Genomic DNA, 20,211 nt, shown 5'->3' with positions numbered 1-20,211 from the left:
AATTTTTTGAACACACCTCGTATATTTTATGGAATATATTATAAAAAAAACAACAATTTGTTAGAATCGAATTCGTTACAAAGTTTCTAAGTCATAGCGGTCACGCTTCTATTAGACAGACTATGCATAAAGTTATGTCCGGACCGAATTTAATGCTTCCTTATTTTTTTGTTTACAGTTTGTTTGGCTTTTTGTCCGCTATTGCTTTCATTTTATTATTTCTTACTTAAATGTGCAACCAATGCAGTGCTGCTATTTCTTAGTATGTAGTTAATTTGCCAACCGCAGGAATTTTACAGCTTTCGATGGGGTCTGCGGTAACGTTATGATGCATTAGTTAACGATGTGCGAACCAGTTGTTGTTGCGATAAGTCCGCAGCAACTACGATACCAGTAAACAAGCTATACAAACAAGCATCAACCATCAGTTGGCGGCCTAAAGCTGCAAGCTCATCCACTCCAACAACAAACAATTTAACTTCGCCCATGATGTTGATATGAGAACAGAGGCAGCAGCAAACTAGCTAACTGGATATACCTATATGTATATTTGTACGAGTATCCTCGTATACACTTCTACGAGGTCTGTTAGGAAATTATCCGACTTTGTTTTTTATTTCTAACAACTGACAAATTTGAATTACGCGCCCTTGCATAAGCAGACCTGTAACCAGTTGCTGTCAAGCAGTGTCAACGTTACATGGTATTTAGTGCTCTCGTCGGTTTTTGAATACGTGTTGGTGACGTGGAATGATTCCACTGTGACGACTGCATTTTGGTTTCCGGGTCATACCCGTACACCGAGGACTCATCACGAGTGATAATGGTTTTCATGAAGTCAGGATCACTGTTTATGGAGTCCAGCATGTGAGGCTTCAACACGAAGTTCCTTTTGCTCCGCCGTCAGCAGCTTCGGCACAAATTCAGCCGCCACTCTCTTCATGGCCAAATTTTCGGTCACAATGGAGTGAGCCGAAAAAGTGCTGATATTTACCTCTTCTGCAATTTCTCGGATTGTCACACGACGGTCCCGCATCACTACAGCGTTCACTTTGGCAATGACATGCTTATTTCGGCATGTTGATGGCTGACCAGAGCATGGCTCGCTCTCCGCCGAGGTGCGACCGTTTTTAAACCGATTGAACCACTCCTTAATCTATGTGATGCCCATAGCATCGTCACTGAAAGCCGTCCGAATCTTTCGAATGGTTTCCACCTGGCTATCGCCCAGTTTCTGGCAAAATTTGATGCAGTAACGCTGCTCCAATCTTTCCGTCATTTTGCTTGTATTCAAAAACCGACGAGAGCACTATAGTAAATACCATGTTACGTTCACACTGCTTGACAGCAACTGACGCTATCGACAGCCGGGAGGAAATTCACACATGTGCAGGAAGGTTACAGGTCTGCTTATGCAAGCGCGCGTAATTCAAATTTGTCAGGTGTTAGAAATAAGAAACAAAGTCGGACACTTTTCTAACAGCCCTCGTATGTACATAAGTATGAAAAAGAAGCGCACTTGTTTATGTGTTTTGCAGAAAATCATTTACGTAATCAAGTTAAGGCCAAAATGCTGGACGAGTTGATAAGGTCATCGGTGGGGTTAGGGAATTTAGTGCACACTATATTTACTTACATACTTATGCCTGCACCAAAAAAGCACCAGCAGCAGTATCAACATCACCGCTATTACTACCGTCGTCATTATACCAACAGCGGCGGCGGCGGTGGCGGTAGTTGCAGCAAGAGTGTCACGGTAAGACAAATAGCATCCGAATTTTGTGCAGCATTAAGTGTATTTATTTGCATTTGTTCCGACATTGTTGCTCGCTTCAGATGCAGATATTACGATGCCGCATTGCGGTTAATATTAGCGGAGCAAACAACACTACCGACCCGCCGACACCGACAAATCCAACACCAGCAAAACATTGTCATCCGCCTGTCTGCTCTAACCGCATGCTGCATCGCATTACGCTCTTCCGGCACATTAATCAAAAACTCATTTTTGGCATTGCCCAAACAGTTCTGATGAGAACAACCGCGCCACCATCACACTTCTTGCTGGTCTCATCATCACATTGTACCAACATTTCACATAGCACTAATCTCGCTTCTAATGAGAATGACATGGCTCAAACCTGCTGGTGGGTTCCCGCATCTTGTTCACTTTGTTTTTATGTGTTGTTGTTTGACTGCATATCAGATTGGCCCGTGAGCGATTCGCATTCATTGTTATGATCCTACACACCCTTGCAAAGTATCTGGACCTGCTAGCTGCCGCTTGGGTACGTTTAAATGACTTGACATTGAGTCGTATTTGTCATCCGTGCTTATCGTTACGTATATTTCGCTTGTTTATTTTGTTCATTTGTTTTAACGCAGCCGAGCTGAAATCCAGTGGCAAAACGTATTTCCAGCGAAGTGAATGCGTACACATAAAATTTCCAAATTGCCAGTATTAAAAATGAAATCTATGTACAATTCCGCTGACAGCACGGCAAAGCTTACGTTAATTGTTTTGCGACGGACAATAAAATGAGGAAATCACAAGGGGGTATAGACAACTTTAGCTAATGCCAATTCCTGCTGGTGCTGGTATATCTGATCAAAATTTTTAGTTATTACTGCAAATACTGATTTCCTACACGAATTCGAATGGTTGTGCGCTAGCCTTCATACTCTGATCTAATGAAAAGAGGCGCAGCCACGACAAGACCATCTCTAGTAAACTATGTGGCGTCTATTACAACTGCCAGGCAACTTTGGGTGGTAAAGTAATTAAGTTACCGAAGCCGTTTAGAGACTATCCAATAGCGATCTGCTGAGTCAATATTTCTAAATATTTCAAAACTACCAATAGCTTTTATGCTAGCTACTCAAATGTTAGTATAAGTTCAGTTTAGGAGAGCATCGTCCATCAAGATACTGAATGTAGAGCCAATAGAGAATTTAGTACTGATTAGAATTTAAAAAAATGCGTAAAAGCTCTATAAAAGGGAAAAATTAGTTGTGCTATAAAAAGCTGTAATGGGGTTTTCTCTAAAATTTTTTACAAAAGTTAATTAATCTTCCTTAAAAAGAGCAGGTTTTTTTAATTAAAAATTAAAAAAGTTTGTTGTGATGTGGAATTACCGGTATAAGATGTACAAAAATGTTAAAGACTTTTCCGAGCGCGGCTTGAAGCGACTGACGACAAAAAAGCAAGATAAAGTGATCGTCCAACTTTTTAAGCGGAACACTTCTTTGTGACTACGCCAAGCACGATCACTTCTTGCTAAAAAGGGAATAGATGTGAGTATCAACACAATCGAACGTCGACTGAAGGAGGCGAACATATCCTACCGTCCCACATCATCAAAACCACTGCTCTCAGAAAAACACACTGAGAAACAACAAAACAAGAAAATGGCTTCCAGTCCCCAGACGCCAACCCCATTGAAAATGTGTGGGGAACTATGAAAACGCACCTTGCCAGAAGGCCAGTCCATGATTTACGAGGGGTGCCTTTTATTTGGCAGGATTTGGCAACCCTGGTATTGCGATCTAGCAACTGACAGCTGTATCGCAAAGTTTGACATTTTTTGGCTTTTACGTACTCAGAACGTTTTGAAATACCAGCGCTATTTGTGTTGTTTACAGTAACTTAAAAGATTCATCTCGGTCCAAAAATGGAATTAAATAGTGAACATTTTCGTGCGTTTATTTTTCACAACTTTCGACGTGGATTAACTCAGCAACATTGCATGGATGAACTTAATTCATTTTATGGCGATGAAGCTCCATCAAGGACCAGTGTTTATCGATGGTATGGTGAATTCAATCGTGGTCGTAGTTCACTCCAAGACGAATTTCGTGAAGGTCGTCCAAAATCAGTTGTTGTATCGAAAACCATTGATGCTGTGCGCGAACTGATATTGCAAGATCGTCATGTGACCTATCGTGAGATTGAGACAATCTTAGGCATTAGTGGGACCAGCATACATTCAATATTGCATAAACATTTGACTGTCAAAAAAATTTGTTCGCGTTGGATCCCACACAATTTGTCAATCGCTCAAAAAAAGGCTTGTGTCGATTGGTCGAAGGAAATGCTCAAAAAATACGATCGCGGGGCTTCGAAACACGTCTATGACATCGTGACAGGTGGTGAATCATGGATTTACGCATATGAGCCCGAAAGTAAACAGCAGTCGACTGTATGGGTGTTTCAAGATGAGCCAAATCCAACAAAAGTTGTTCGCGCACGAAGCACTTCCAAGCAAATGGTCGCCTGTTTTTCGGAAAAACTGGACATGTCGCAACCGTACCACTAGAACAACGCAGAACAGTAAATTCTGAGTGGTACACAACCATTTGTTTGCCAGTTGTCTTCCAAGAAATTAGGAAAACCAATCGCGAAAGACGATCTTCACCAGAACAATGCGAGCTCTCACACATCGGCTCAAACAACTGCATTTTTGAGCACCCAAAACATCGAATTAATGGGTCATCCGCCATATAGTCTTAACTTGGTACCGAATGACTTCTTTTTATTTCCGTACGTAAAAAACAAAGTGAGAGGTCAACGTTTTTCGACACCTGAAGAAGCGGTTGCGGCATTTAGAATGCATGTTTTGGAGGTACCTCATTCAGAGTGGCAAAAGTGCTTCGACAATTGGTTCAAACGCACGCAAAAGTGTATAGATCTTCATGGGGAATATTTTGAAAAACAATAAAGTGATTTTTGATGATTAAAATTTGTTTTTGTTCTCTAATCCCGACATATAAAAGGCACCCCTCGTAAAGCAACCCCTGCGACGAGTTCATAAATTCTAGTCCTGTTTATCGACTAGCTACGCAGAAGTTGCCAGGAAGACTACACGGCTTATTGAGTAACTTCGAATCGTAGTTTTGTACATATTTTCATGTAAAAAAAATTTTAAATATATATCTTTTCTACTTCATGAACAATCGCGGTTCCTTTTTCCTGACACAGACTGTATGTGTATTCAACTCAACGCTAATGGAACTGGTACAGAAATAAATAGTTTGGTGATGGGGGAAACACTGTTGTGAAGCGAGCGTCAATTTGTTGAGGGAGTTGGACTCACAGAAACACTTTAAATCCATGAAGAGGGGCACAATAGATCTTTCAAATTGCAGCCCTAAATCTACTCTGATAATAACCTCTATACATACATTTTGTTTTTGTGTTGCCAAGGTAGTTACAAATGCCATGAAGTCAGGTTTTTTGCACATAATTGTGAACTAATCTATATAACGACTCACTTATTAAGTAAAGTTGAAAACTTAAAGAAAAAAATTTAAATTATCGACAACGAAGAAATAATTTTTTCAAATGAGACTGTTATTAGGCAAAATATAGTCTAACCTTAGCAAATCTGTTATACACTAATCTTTACATGAAAACATCTCGAATTTATGTCATAGGAAAATGTTTATAAACAGTTTTAACTGGAACGCGGTTAACCCTCTCAGCTGCTACGTCACCAATTTTACCTTCTGACATCAGCAAAGAGAGCAACACTGAAGTATACAAATTGACCAGTAGCCTCTTGAAAGCATACATAAATACATCAATAGTTTGTAAATTCTAAACACTTTGACTGACATGATAAAATTTCATATGAAACGAACACATCTAAGCTTTTGTGTTGTATAGTACATTGGCAATATAATAACAGGAATCGTTTAAAGATATTCAAAAAGTGACACCCACACAAATTTTCAATAACTTTTCAATAACCAAGAACTAACGAGTGGCAGATGCCAATCATCCATAAGAAATGCTAACTAGCGTCATAGGTAATATGACGGACTTATGCAATAACAATTACCTTTTCGACACATTCACAAGTAATGCACGCGTACTTATATACGATGCATTCGCACATAACAAAGTTTATTACCTTTTCTTGTATTTTGAAAAATATGCAAATTCAACGCATTCTTGCCTTTTTTTTTGTAGAGATACTACAAGTTTCGGTCTATTTCTATGGTTGTGGTATATTTATATGTACATATACATACATACGTACAAGGTGCACCATCTCATAATAACCAACGGAGTTATTGAATAGCTCTGATAATTCTCAACCGGGCGGTGTCATAAATTCGGCACTTAAATGCAGATTCAGTACACTTTCAACTCGATAAATAGTCTTGCTCTACATACAAAATAATCGATCAATTGTGTTAATTCAGCGTAAATCATTAAATATTTAAAAAACGTAGACAAATTCGTAAGTAAATTCTGTCTTCAAGAATATTTGCTATCAACTGTTAAGACAGAAGTGATATGTAAGTAATACCTCACGTCTGCAGACATTTAATTGGTACATTTTTCGGGCAACTGAATCGACAACGCATTTCAACTTCTGATTACACTGTCCCACAGTAGTTACTTAACATGAACAAGCACTACGAATTACGAACGAGGAAGCCTTCCAGATCAACTTTACCATAGACAGTACTAAGCCAGAGTTCCGGTTTCCTTTTTTTCACAGCGAATAAAAATCTTAACATTTTGGCCGAAAACAAATTTATTAATTTATTGAAAATATTATTATTATTACTTAAATGGACATTTTCGAACAGTTCTCAAAACATCTATAATAAAAAGTCGTCAAAAATGTTAAAGTGTAAAGCAGAAAATTTTACGGGGGAGAAGGCGAAGATGAAAAACTTGACAGACTAAGATAAGTACTGTGAAAAAGATTAGTTCATTTACACTTATAACGCAAATTTTTAACCTTCTGTACTGCGCAGCTTGATTTTTATATTTTATCCATCAAAATTTCGCAGAACGTAGGAAAAGATAGTTACATATATTGCAATGGGTCGTAGTACGGCGGCAAAAGTTATCGCTCGTTGTGTCAGAGGTTGTGGGTTCGAGTCCCACGTAAAGCACGGTCCTCGCACTTTTCCATACGTTTCCTAGTTTCACTACTTAACCCGAAAAAAACTTATCCTTCCAATCCTTACTCCCGCACAGAAGTCAGCGCATTACGTGCATTGACAAGCAAAAAAAAAAAAAAAAACAAAGAAAAATACATCGCATTGCATCAATGGCGCCAGCAAGAGGAAGCGGGCAATCGCTCCAAGACCTCAACCATCTGTGTGAAGCGTGTGATCTGGGTGACAGAAAAATGTGAAACACAGATGGCGCTCTAAACAGTTAGAAGGCGTTGTTCCTAATCAACGACAGGTGGGCATTCCCACTACTTAGAACTAGTAGCGGCAGACTAATCACATACCGTGCCAGAAAGCAAAAATAGATTAACGATATCAACGCAAGACTGAGTCTTGTTGAGGCCCTATGCTATCTAGTGGAAAACAAGGAAACAAAAAAAAATGTTCCTTCCGATCTAGAGTAACTAAGCATCATGATGGAGTACGACATAACGAAATCCAAGAGGCATTTCATTGAAAACTTTTTTTCTTTCTTTCTGCCCGACACATCCTTTTGAAGAGGACTTCTTTACTCTAGATCATAAGCTCCTTCCGCAGAGGATTCACTTTCGCGTTATCGCTTTTTACGAAATCACACACTATATCGATATGATCCATATATTTAAAAAGGGTCACCTCCTGAGTATGTTAAAAATAAAGTAAACAATTGGTGCGTACACCCCTGTTAGGTATTTGGCCGAGCTCCTCCTCCTTTTTGAGGCGTGCATATTGATGTTCTTCCACAAATGAATAGCTTAGGTAAGGTTAAAATGGTTGCCGAGAGAGAGCACATTTTGGATGAAGAAATCAAATTCGTCCTTTGTGATACCTTTGCAAAGGAAGTAGGGAGTACAAACAAACTCAATAAACGAGATGTATTTAAAATTTCTTACTAACTACTTCGTTGTTATTATTGCTAATATTAGTAAATTTCGTATCGATTTCAATTTACTCACATCACAGTCATACTTATACATTTAAATCGAGTTTATTTATTCATTCAGATTTAAATTAGAGTGAATACTAACCGACGGTTTCTCAGATCTTTAAAATTCAATCGGAATTCATTTTGGAAACAAAAATGGAAATGAAACAGTAAAAGTGAAACACACAGCACTAAATGTCGGATTCACAGTGAATTGGATTGAAATGCTCACGGAAGTGGTATTTGAACTTGCCTGCTAGAAGTGGAAACTATCATCTGAACTTCTTTATGTTAGGAGTTAAACTTTGGCTAACCAGCAAAGCGCAAACACAACATTCGAGTCCAAAAAGCTGGAAAGTCTAATTGAAACGAAACAAAAAACTCGTCTTTGTCTTACAAATAACTATTGACCACACAATCGAAATAATTTTTTAAAAACTTGTTGAGATAAATTGCGGAATTGTAAGCTTAATGCTAAACTTATTGATTATATAATATTAAGTTGGTGCACCCTGTATATGAGGGAGTTCATATATGCATACATATCCATTTATATGAAGTATATGAATGAATCATGTCCATCTCATGCTGCTTGCATCGTTCACTTGTGGTTCTACCAACCACTGAGGTCCTTGAAAAGCTTTTCGTTACTGGAATTTAATGTTTGTTTTCGCAGTGGAATTTTACGAAGCATTCTTTTTGGCTGTGAAAATGTCATATTTGCACATTCCACAAAACTGCCAACCATTGAAGTGAAGTGTAAGCGATTGAGCGCCAGAAGTTTATTGCCCTGGAAAAAAATATGTTTCTCTAATTTAAAAGTTATTTTCTATGTGTCTATAAATTTGGTTGATGAACGAAGGAATGCTTCTACATACTATAAATAAAATTTAAGTGCTGACAGAGAGTGATAGAAGGCTTTGTCCAGCGATACATTTTCGAAGAGTTGTAATGTAATTGCGAAATACGAGTCTCTCTAGATAAAAAAGTTTGATACTTATAAAATTATTTTCGTCGAGCAATTTCACTTTGTGAAGATAGTTGCTAATAATATGAGTAGATGGCGTCGTTGTTAAGCTAACGATAAACATTTGTCGTAAATCTAATATAGGGTGGTGTACTTAATACTTAATATTGGTCCCTTGCTTAAAATCCAATTTTCGATATATCTTTCAAAAGTACTGTCGCAATAGACAAAATAACTCAGCTTCCATTGAACCAAATGTAACGTCACTGGTTTGCAAACAGGAAGAAAACAAAAAAATATTTTGGCAAAGTTGATTTGTTTCAATATAGTTTGCCTTGGTCTCTCTACACCTTCTCTGGGTCGTTCTCTGCATGTTTCCATCACGAAATAAACTTAAATGAACTGGTTTAAAAACAGCCATTTTCGAATGGTAATCACGCACATTCCCCCCGGCTATGACCGATAAAATTTTTTTTCGTTGTTAGGCAGTTTATTACAAAGTTGACAGTGCTAAACTATTGCATTAGCTCACAGCCAACAATAATTTAACCGCCATTGCATTTACTTCATCCTTCGTGTGTGTTGCTGTTTTCCTTAAAATGATAGGTAGCTGTATATAAAAACCTAAAATCTAGCAAAATAGAATTAAAATGTTCACTCTTATTTAAAAACAAATAAATAGGTATTACAACTGCGTATTTGTCTGCGAAAATAAAGGCTTTCCAGTGCATTATAGTAAAGGGTTCTTCAAAAGTTACGCCTAAGTGTCAGTAGTGAATAGCTCCTAGACGGTATCTTTATTATATAATTTTTAATTGTTCTCAAGTTGACAGAGTTACAATTTTGCACGATAGAACAACACTTTAAAATTATTGAAACTTATTATGGTCGTCCTTGAAGAACAACATACCGCGAAATTCGAGGTTTTTTTTGTGGAAATTATTGTCCGAATGAGTCGACAATTCAAAGGTTGGCGAAAAAATTTAAAGAAACTGGTTCTGTCGATAAAGATTTTTCCAATAAGAGGTGTTATTTTGATATTTAAAGAATGGTTTCGTTGCTTGTGTGGCACGTAGCGCCGTCTTGTTGAAAAGTAAACGTTGTCCAGATCAATGCCATTCAATTCCGGCCATAAAAAATAGTTAATCATCTCTAGATAGCGCAATCCATTCACCGTAACTGTTGCTCCAGCTTCATTTTCGAAAAAGTAAGGTTAAATGACTCCGCCGGACCATAAACCGCACAAAACTGTCACACGTTCCGGATAGAGAGGCTTTTCAACAAAAACTATTGGATTTTCTGAGCCCCAGATCCGACAATATTGCTTGTTGATAAAGGCACCGGTGGAAATGGGCCTCATCACTCAAGATGATTTTTCGATGGAATTCCGGATCATTTTCATGCATTTCAACGACCCAATCAACAAAGACACGACGTTGTTGATGATCGTTCGGCTTGAGTTCTTGTGTTAACTGGACTTTATAGCTTTAAGGCCCAAATCTTTATGCAAAATACGGTGTAATGACGTTTGTGGAATGCCTAATTCCAAAGAACGACGAAGAATGGTCAAATCTGGGTTTTCTTTAACACTTTCAGCTACACCAGCAATATTTTCGGCTGTTCTGGAGCGATCTTTAACTTGTCCCAACAGCTCGAATTTTTTCTCCAATTTCTGTATTGCGATCCGACAAGGTGCTTCACGATGACCCAAAAATGTTCGAGTTTTACGAACCGTGTCTGCCAAATTTTCACCATTTTTATAGTAAATTTTAATAGTTTCAATGCGTTGTTTAAGCGTGTATCGTTCCATTTTTATTAATGGCGTAGCTTCTACTTGTCAAATGTCAAAAAATTATAGCTTCAAAAGTGGCATCCACCGAAATAGCGAGGTATTCAAAATAACACCTGTTATTGGAAAATCTTTTATAAGTAAGACGTTCTGTTAAGAATATTGCTGCAGTAGCGCAGTGTTGCTAAACGATATATCGACGTTCTTAACAAGTAAGAATTAGTGACGAATGTCACTTTTCACCTAAAATTGTTAAGAACCATATTTTGAACTTAACTAGACGTCCACTATTAAGTTGGAGTTAATTTTTGAATCTATCATAACTAAGCTTGGCAGAACGGCCGTTGACTGCAATCTATCAATCTGAGATCTTTTGGCTTGAATCCTTACAACTCCTTAGTAAAATTTGAGATAAACTGATTCTAATCTAACTCAGTAGAGCATTTTAACTTAAGGGGTTAGGTGGGTTTCAGAGGTTGAAAAAAAGAAGTTTTTGACTATTTTTTTAGTGTATAAAACCATATATTTTATTTAAGCAATTCACTATATCTAAGATACATATATAAACAGTATTTTGTGAAATTTTTATTTAAAAATTTCGAAAACTCAGCCGTTGGTACCTCATCTTCCTTGACGTCTCAAAACAATGCTCTTGCCGTGGACAGCATAACTCATTATTGGTTCATCTAAAATCAGAAAACCAAAGGATTTCGATAGTACATGCATAAATCTCGTTGTTGTACGAAGTAATAAAAAAATCAAAATTTGAATTTTTGACAGGCTTTGAACAAAAAACACATTTTGTAGTGAAATTTTCGACATACATTGGCTCAAAAAAAATAGTTGTAATTAAAAAAAAATTAAATCCTTCGTTCAATAACTAGATAATGTTATTTTAAAGATTTGTACAAAATTTGAATTAATCGCTTAATAACTTTTCGAGATATGGTGTCCACCGACTTAAAAGATCGAGTTTTGAGATAAACACGTATACCTGCGAAAGAACAAAATTCGATTTTTTGAAATTTTCAAACCCAATGGTGAGTAAAGTTTATTATACGTTGAGTAATTTAAAGCAAAGCTATGCGGCCGCCATAGCCGAATGGGTTGGTGCGTGACTACCATTCGGAATTCACAGAGAGAACGTCGGTTCGAATCTCGGCGAAACACCAAAATTAAGAAAAACATTTTTCTAATAGCGGTCGCCCCTGGGCTGGCAATGGCAAACCTCCGAGTGTATTTCTGCCATGAGCTCCTCATAAAAATATCTGCCGTTCGGCATCGGCTTGAAACTGTAGGTCCATCCATTTGTGGAACAACATCAAGACGCACACCACAAATAGGAGGAGGAGCTCGGCCAAACACCCAAAAAGGGTGTACGCGCCAACTATATATATATATTGTATATATATATAATTTGAAGCAATCTGCACACTCCACATTTTTTCATTATATGTACACTTATGGACAAAATAATAGGTGTAACAAAGTTTTTTTTAATAACATTCAAAAATTTGTAAAAACAAGAGTTTTTTTTATTGTTTTAGTAATGTTTTATTTCATTAAATAAAAATATGTTGAAATACGTTTTACTTTTTACACACAAATGAAAATTTAATTATAACAAAAAATACAATTGGTCAAAATAATAGGTGTGAAATATTATATGACAAAAAACAACACAAAAAGACAGTTCAACTTAAATTTTACCGCTAGTATTTCAATAACCAGCATATCCTCCATGGTTCTGTATAAGTTTGCCTATTCTATTGGGCATGGATTTTATTAATTTTTGGCAGGTTTCTAAAGGGGTAGCATCCCATATTTCCTTGGTTTTCTGCCACAATTGCTCCTTGTTTTGGAATGCAAAGTCTGCCAGTCTCCTCTTCAAATCACTCCACAAGTTCTCAATAGGATTGAGACCAGGGTATTGACTTGGCCATTGCATACAACTTATGTTTGCATTTCTTAGCCACTCCGACACCAACCTCGAGGTATGTTTGGGGTCATTATCTTGCTGATAACACCATCTCAAAGGCATGTTTTCTTCTGCATATGGAAGCATAACATTTTGCAAAATATCCCTATACTCAACCGCGGTCATTGTGTCTTTTATCCAAAATAAAGGACCAACACCGTGCCAAGAGAAACATCCCCACACCATAATGTTTCCACCTCCATGCTTAATGATCTTTCTGGTATACTGAGATACAAATTCTTTGCCTTTCGGGCGGCGTACACTTCTTTTGGAATCATTACCGTATAAATTCATCTTTACTTCGTCACTAAATATAATATTTCGTCACTTTTTTTCTCCAGTAGGACTATACCAATCTCTGTGCTCATTAGCAAATGCTTTTCTTCTCTGTATGTGCACATTTCGTAGAAGTGGAACTCTTCTAGCTTTTCGTCCTGGTAGATTAGCGTCCACTAAGCGCCGTCGTATTGTCCGCGAGCTTATATTCAATCCCATTTCTGCTGCGATTTGTCGCGAAGACACAAAAGGATCCTTTTTGGTCATAAGAACTATACGGCGATCCTCTGCCGGGCCCGTCAATCTTGGCCGTCCACGATTTTCTTTCTCACACTTCTTTTTTAAAGAGTTCGTAACAAAGATTTCCAAACGTCCCAATGTATTGGCAATGTAGCCATACGTTTTCCCTTCCGCACGAAGTTTCTTCACCAATTGACGCTCTACTTCGGTGCAGTGGCTATTACGACCGATTCTAAATAATTATTGAACCAGTCAAAATAATACAAATTGAACAATATAGCAAAACATACTTGAAAACACTTCAAATAACAAGGTATTTTCGAAAAAATGCTGATACACCTATTTTTATGGCCAAGCGAATTCAATCAAACAATCATTACTTTCCAATAAAACGCAAAATTACCAATAGAGTCGCAAAAATGTTTTTTACTTACGTTCTAGTTTCGCTTTTGTTTCATTAAAATGTAGCGGTATCAAAAATAAATAACAGTTATTACACTATTGGGCGTAAATCAGTACAGATTCAGCACACACCTATTATTTTGTCCACAAGTGTATATGGTCAAAATTGCCAACAATCATCTACTTAGTGTGAGTTCAAAACAACTTATATTTCGATTCTGCTCATAAAATTGGCATTGCTTTAAATGAGTAGGCTACCCTAGGCATAGAATTGTGTTCACCTTAGGGCCTCAAGAGCAATTATCATTGCTGCAATTTAATCTCTAATCTCGCTTGAACGTTCCATCATTCGCTCGACTGGTAACAAGTTGTTGGTCGATTGTCGTTTGGACTCGGAGAATTTGATTTGAAAAAGAAATCGATTCTTGCCTTAAAGGAAAATGAAAATTGATTCTACGATGCAACTTCATTTCTTAACTTTGGTTCTATAAGTGCCTCATCTGAGGGCATAAGAAATGGTAAATGGTTGTAGGTATTATCAGTAAAATTACTTACCATTTTCCGCAAAACAAATAAAAATAACGAACTTCTTCTAATAAAAGTGATTAAAATTTTATTATAATTAAATTCAGTTAACTAATATACTATAAAATATATTCGTTTATTTTTCTTTTTTTAATATTTGCCATTTTCGTTCAAGAATCTTATAAAATTTCCACTTTACAAATTTAATATTGCATACACAGGATTAATATCCTTAACTGAAAGGATTTACGAACATACACATATTTTTATTACATATATGTATGTGTGCATTTAGCTATTGTACAAATGTATATGCCTCGTTTATTTATAGAATGTCGCTTCAATGGACTTAATTTAGATACATACATATTCTTATGAATGCCTATGTATGTACAGATGTATGTTGTATGTATTGTATATTTGTTTCGGGGACGTACTGATCAATCTTACTAATTAGTTGTGCATTCAATTTACACCTGAATGTATGCAAGTGTATATATACATATATCGACATAGATATATATTATATATACATATGTCGACATATATATATATTATACATTCTTACATTATTATATTGCAGAACAATTGAGTTTAAATTTGTATTACAAACACATATATAGCAATAGATATGTAGACACAATGATAAAACCATACGATTTTATGTAGGTGTGTAGATATATGTTTGTACATGGATACGAACAAATACACGCATACATTTGTAGGTAACTTAAACTTACTGAAAATACAATTAGTTACTCCTTTATTATTACATTATACAATACAGAGAAATCAAATTACGAACGGAATGGTTTAAAAAGGATAAATTTACTTACGAGTATAATCAAATACATGTGAAGGTGTTTGAATCGAAAATACATATTTAATTAAGAGCCTTCAACATTTTCTGTGAAGTTGTTTCTATGCTAAAAAGTTTGCACTCGTTTTTTTGTTTTTTTTTTCTTTTGTTTTTCTCTTTTTCTTTTTACTTTTTACTTTTCCTCTCGTTAATGGTTTTTTCTTATATGTTCGTTAACATTTTTTTTTTGCTAGCGATATTTCGCGCATCCACATACGTCTCATTAAGATGCACGAGGAAAGGATAAAAGCATGTGATAGATCTACAGGGGTTCAAATGTCGGTACAGTGGGTTTATTAGCGCAGCATTACTTTTTCACCTAAAATTGTCAAAGACAAACCAAATAATCGGTTGGGTAAAAAATAAATATAAAAAAATGGCGCAAATAAATGTATAAAATTAAATAGTTCGTTAGGTGATACAACAAAAAAGCAAAACAAAAATTTTATTTAATATTTTTAAATAAAACCTTTTACTTTCAGAAAATTAAACCAATTTGTAAACCGTAGCGTTCTTGTGAGTGGGTTGGGGTACGGAAATTGAGATTTAACATATAACGTCGTTTGGGTATCGTCATATAAATGCATAATAACACAAAAATATATTCAATGAACTTTATTATATTAGTTACAAATGATAAATGCAAATGCTTGTTAATTAAAAACAAATTATATATGTATGTATTCGTATTGTTCAAAAGTAAATATGTATAGTTAAAACCTCATAAGTTATTAAAATAAAGGGTCGGGGCCTGCACACTCAAGGCATACATACATTGACGCATATAATTCAAAAGGAATATCGATACGTTTTGTATAAAAAATTGTCGAAGCATAATTGTGCCTGGTATAACGGTACCAGGTAAGGGGTTATATGCCTACTGCGGATATTAAAATATCAATAAGATTCTTCCGACAGTTGTCGGCCGTTGACATCCAAGTGTAACTCGGCTATGAAAGAAGATTATCATAAAAATCCATCTGCTTTTCGGAGGCGGCATAAATCTATTAGCTGATTTTTTTCTTTACCGTCTTTCACACATCAGTAGAATTGAAGAAGAGCTTGACCTAAAATACCTGGCACGAATGCCTACGTCAGGCTATTATTATTTTATTCAAAATCATTTGGAATATTATTACACAAATAAAAACTTCCCGCAAACAATATTGCAAAATTTCAAAGAGCGCGCTCTATTAGCTCCATAATCCTATTAATATTCACGTATGCTTAAAAAATTTTAAATCTTTATTACTCCTTACTACCTGATTATTTTACGCCCCGACCAATTTACTGATCAGTACCCTTACATCCACGTGCATATCACCACCCAACTTCTGCCTCACGCATACTTCCGTCGATAAATGCAACTGGCTGCAGAAGTATGTATTAAATATTGGTTCTGTTATGTATCATTTCGGCTCCTAAACTTACTTTTTAACACATATATAAATATCTGTGTGTATACTTATATGTATAGACATTTCATTTTGCACTATTCGCGCCTAATGCAGTGCCGCTGAGATGTTCTTGTGTTCAGCGAAATATCTTTTTGTTAATTTTATCTCTTATTTACTTGTTGCCATTTTTCCTTTACGTTTTTGTTTGTTCTGTTTACTACTGCTGCCATCAGTTTCTCTGGAACGTCCAACACTTTCCGCATCCGTAGTCTCTTCAGTTTTACCAGATTCTGATTTCAACACCACGGCACGTGGGATGCCACTTTTTATCACATTTGAGATTGTGGTCGTAGTTGTAGTGACAGTGCCGTCCGTATCTGTGGTGGTGGTCGTTATAACACTTTCGCCCGTTTGTTGATCCAATATCTGCTTAAGATCGCCGCCAGCGTGCAGGAGTTTGTTAAAAAGCGCCTCGCCTGACTCTTCATGAGATCGTTCAGGCTGCTTTGGCTTGCTCTCGGGCTTATGTATAGTTTCAATAACAATGGTTTTCTTGCTACCATCTTCGTCTATGACAGTCTTCGTTTCCACAGTGCGTACAACTTCATGTGTCAGATTTTCAGCGACTTTACTATTTTCACCTTTGCTTGTGTGGCTAACTGCTTCCGCAATTGCATCGTCGTCCGCCAATAAGTTTTCCACAGATTTGCGCAGTTGTTTTGTGATTTCTTCAAGTTTACGTTGTTCTGCCTGAAGTGTTTCCACTGTATGCTCGATGTCCTTGTCCACATCTTCCTGTGCGATAGCTACTTCAGTAGTTGACTTGTCCTGTAGCTGCTCTGCGTCCTTCATGGAAGTATACGTTTGTGATTTTTGCAATTTTAGTGGCGTTTCGGTGTTCGGGTTCTCAATCACTTGACAGCCATCGATAAGTGTTATGTTCACAGCCTCTTCATCATCTTCTGCATCGTCCTCGGAATCACTCGAATCTAAGGAGTCTTCCTCTTCCTCTCCCTCATCATCGTCCTCCTCTACATCACTATCATCATCGTCCAAGCCTCCGGCCAACTTTTTAATTGTATTCCTGTTACTGTCCCTCATTAGTTCCACCAGCATTCGGTCATTACCATTACCATCGCTCGTACCTCTCACTCCGCCACGGCTAAAGCCACTGAATTCTCTACGGCGTACTGCTGCATAGTCAACCGCATCATCATCTTCATCATCGGGATCGCCGTAGGCGAGTTCTTGCTGCTCCTCATCATCCTCTTCAAGGCTTTTCTGCAAATTCAATTTAACACGCTCATTTTCCAATAGCTCCACCAATACGTTCTTCATTTTTGCATTCAATGAAAGTTCCTCTTGCGGCTGGTGTTGCAGCTGTAGGTGTTGCTCTTGATGTTGTTGTTGTTGTATTGTAGGCAAGACAAACGTATCACTACGAAATACTCCCGTCGCAGCAGCCGCCAATTGCTCAGCCTCATCATCATTGTCATCCTCGCCATGCTCAACATCAACGTCTTGCTGTACCTTCTTTGCGTCAACATCTGTAACATCGCTATCAATTCGCTGTGACCGCAATCTCATCCTTGTTTCATTGTCGAAAATTGGATATTCGTATTCGGTTATCTTTCCCACCGCAATGCATTTTACCTGCCCATCTCCCGATATCAACGGGTTTACTACCTCCACAATGGTGTGTGCTGCGGTTGTACCATGTATTGGAGATTCGGTATTCGTTGATGGGACAATTCGAGTTGAGACAGCCGGCGCTGTTACAACAACTTCCTTAGCCAATGTCTGGTGTAGTGTTATTGGAACAGGTTGTATACGCAACTTTGATATGGACGACACGCTGTCGATGGACGAGGGGCCACACCTGCCAATACCATCGAAATCATCAGAAACGATAGATTCATCATCAGTGCGTAGGAACAGTTGTTCATTATTTGCATGAACGGTAACTATAGAGGCAGCGTCCTCCTCTTCCTCCTCACCTTCTTCTTCACCATCTTCATCTGTGGTGTCATCGTAGTCATGCTCGTCAACTGTGTCCAATAGCATGGTTTCTCTCAATAGCTCCGGCGGTTCCTCATCCTCTAATGTCTCATCTGCCATGGCAACTGCAACGGTTGTTGGTGTTGCTGCTGCCACCACTGTTGTTGAGTCTTTGCTACTTACGCCGTAAGTTGGGAATGCATATGGGCTGGTGCTTTTGGCTCTTCTGCTGTCGTTACTATCGTCATCGTCATTTTCCGGATCTTGCAATTCTAATGAGATTATCTTCTCCTGGCAAGTTTCCACCTGAATTGAGTGGTAAGTAGATGGAAATATTCGAATTCTCTTTAAATAATTTTATATCTTATTTTATTTTCTCATTTCAACCCGATAAATTTTGGGGAGTATACTAAGGTAGTTAGTTCAGTATTATAATAATGTTAATGTAGTAGTGGCAAAAGCTTTAATATTATAGTAGCGATAGTGGCGGTGGTAGTAGTAGTAGCGCAATTGAAGCTTAGCTTAAACAGGTAAATTAGCGAAAAGTTAAAACTTTGTAGAAATATATACAGAAATAGTTAAGTATGTAGTAGTTGCAGCATATTTACATACATAAATAAATTATACGCATTAAATTGCTAGCACACAGCTACGATGGGCTCGCAAAATTATAGTTTTTATTAATTAATATGCAAATATGTAGTGCACACCTATACAAGAACACTCAATTGTGAAATATGCAAGTGTACAATATAAATATCGGTATAATTTGTAGACGAAATTAGTTTTACTTTCATACAAAAATGTTTATAAGTATTTGGTGCAAAGCCTAACATAGCCTGACTGTGTATGAAAAGATTAAAAAAAATAAGCCGGCTGTATTTTTGACCATAGCATCGTAAAATACATAAATTTTACATGCGTGCTCCGTAAAACTATCCGCTACATTTATAAGTTAAGTAAAAAGTCTGCAATTGTTACATGGAGAAAATGCGGAACAACGTCAGGGTAAAAAGCTATTAAAAATCAACGCAATTTTTTACCAACTTCAAACTTGTAGGTACTTAATTACACTTAAATTGAATAAGCAATAAACTTGTACGTTGGTTTTTCTAAGAATTCTTCTAAAGAGTGAAGTTGGGATTAAAAATTAATGGAATTTTGTTCATTTTTGTAAAAAGCTTAAAACTTGATTTGCATAGCCTTTGTTAAACAATGAGCAACACTTATATAATACAGAAATAATGAACACTCAAAATAAAAAGTAGAAAAATAGTCGAAATCGGTCAAAATGTTCATGCGCTATGGTTTATCGCTGGCTGTATATGCCCGTTTTCTTCGAAAGTGGTGAAAGTTCATTTTTACAAAACATTATTTAATAATAAAAATGAAAACAACTTACTATGAACATTTTATGTATAAACTTTTTCCAGAAAAATATGGTAAAATTTTCATTGTTCTCATCATTAAAAATTTTCGTGGTTAATGAAGTTACAAATACGCAGTTTGTCAAGAATATCTTTGCTTAGTGAAGAAAAATTTAAAATTTTAGCTTTGATCGAGAATTCCAACAACAAATAAAAAAGCAAACAAAACATTTATACACACATTCCATTACTGTACTTGTCTACTACTATTAGGCGCCAACAGTTATTAAATAAACACACATATAACAAAAACAACAAAAAAGAGGTTTACTCTATTTAAAAAGTGTCAAAAAAATCTTTGCATAACTGATGAAAACAACAAAAAATGCAGTTATTTTCCGCGAATTTCATTCATAAGAGTTTTTTTGCAAATGGTATGGAATGTGAAAGGGGTAAGAATTTTTATATGTGTGGCAACATGACCATGTTCGAAAACTTGATCGTAATGAAAAAAGTTAAAAATTGTGAGTATTA

General features: G+C 36.7%; 1 protein-coding gene across 13 annotated transcripts in view; it reads right to left on the bottom strand.

Moving 5' to 3' along the window:
- Positions 1-14,168: 14,168 nt before the first annotated feature.
- LOC128871949 (protein lap4) overlaps positions 14,169-20,211 on the bottom strand; it is a 239,552-nt gene continuing 233,509 nt past the window's right edge. For 11 of the 13 annotated variants that reach the window (XM_054114140.1, XM_054114144.1, XM_054114148.1 and 8 more), the window contains one exon: positions 14,169-18,616. In XM_054114140.1, coding sequence (XP_053970115.1) covers positions 16,481-18,616 — 2,136 coding nt within the window. In that variant the 3' untranslated portion in view covers positions 14,169-16,480. The remainder of the gene's footprint in view (positions 18,617-20,211) is intronic. The other 2 variants (XM_054114151.1, XM_054114152.1) reach the window with 2 other exon arrangements.

The sequence above is a fragment of the Anastrepha ludens genome, chromosome 2 (assembly GCF_028408465.1).
Source record: "Anastrepha ludens isolate Willacy chromosome 2, idAnaLude1.1, whole genome shotgun sequence".
NCBI classification, from domain to species: domain Eukaryota; kingdom Metazoa; phylum Arthropoda; class Insecta; order Diptera; family Tephritidae; genus Anastrepha; species Anastrepha ludens.
The sequence above is the reverse complement of the archived record's forward strand: the minus strand, read 5'-3'. Positions and strand labels throughout refer to the sequence as shown.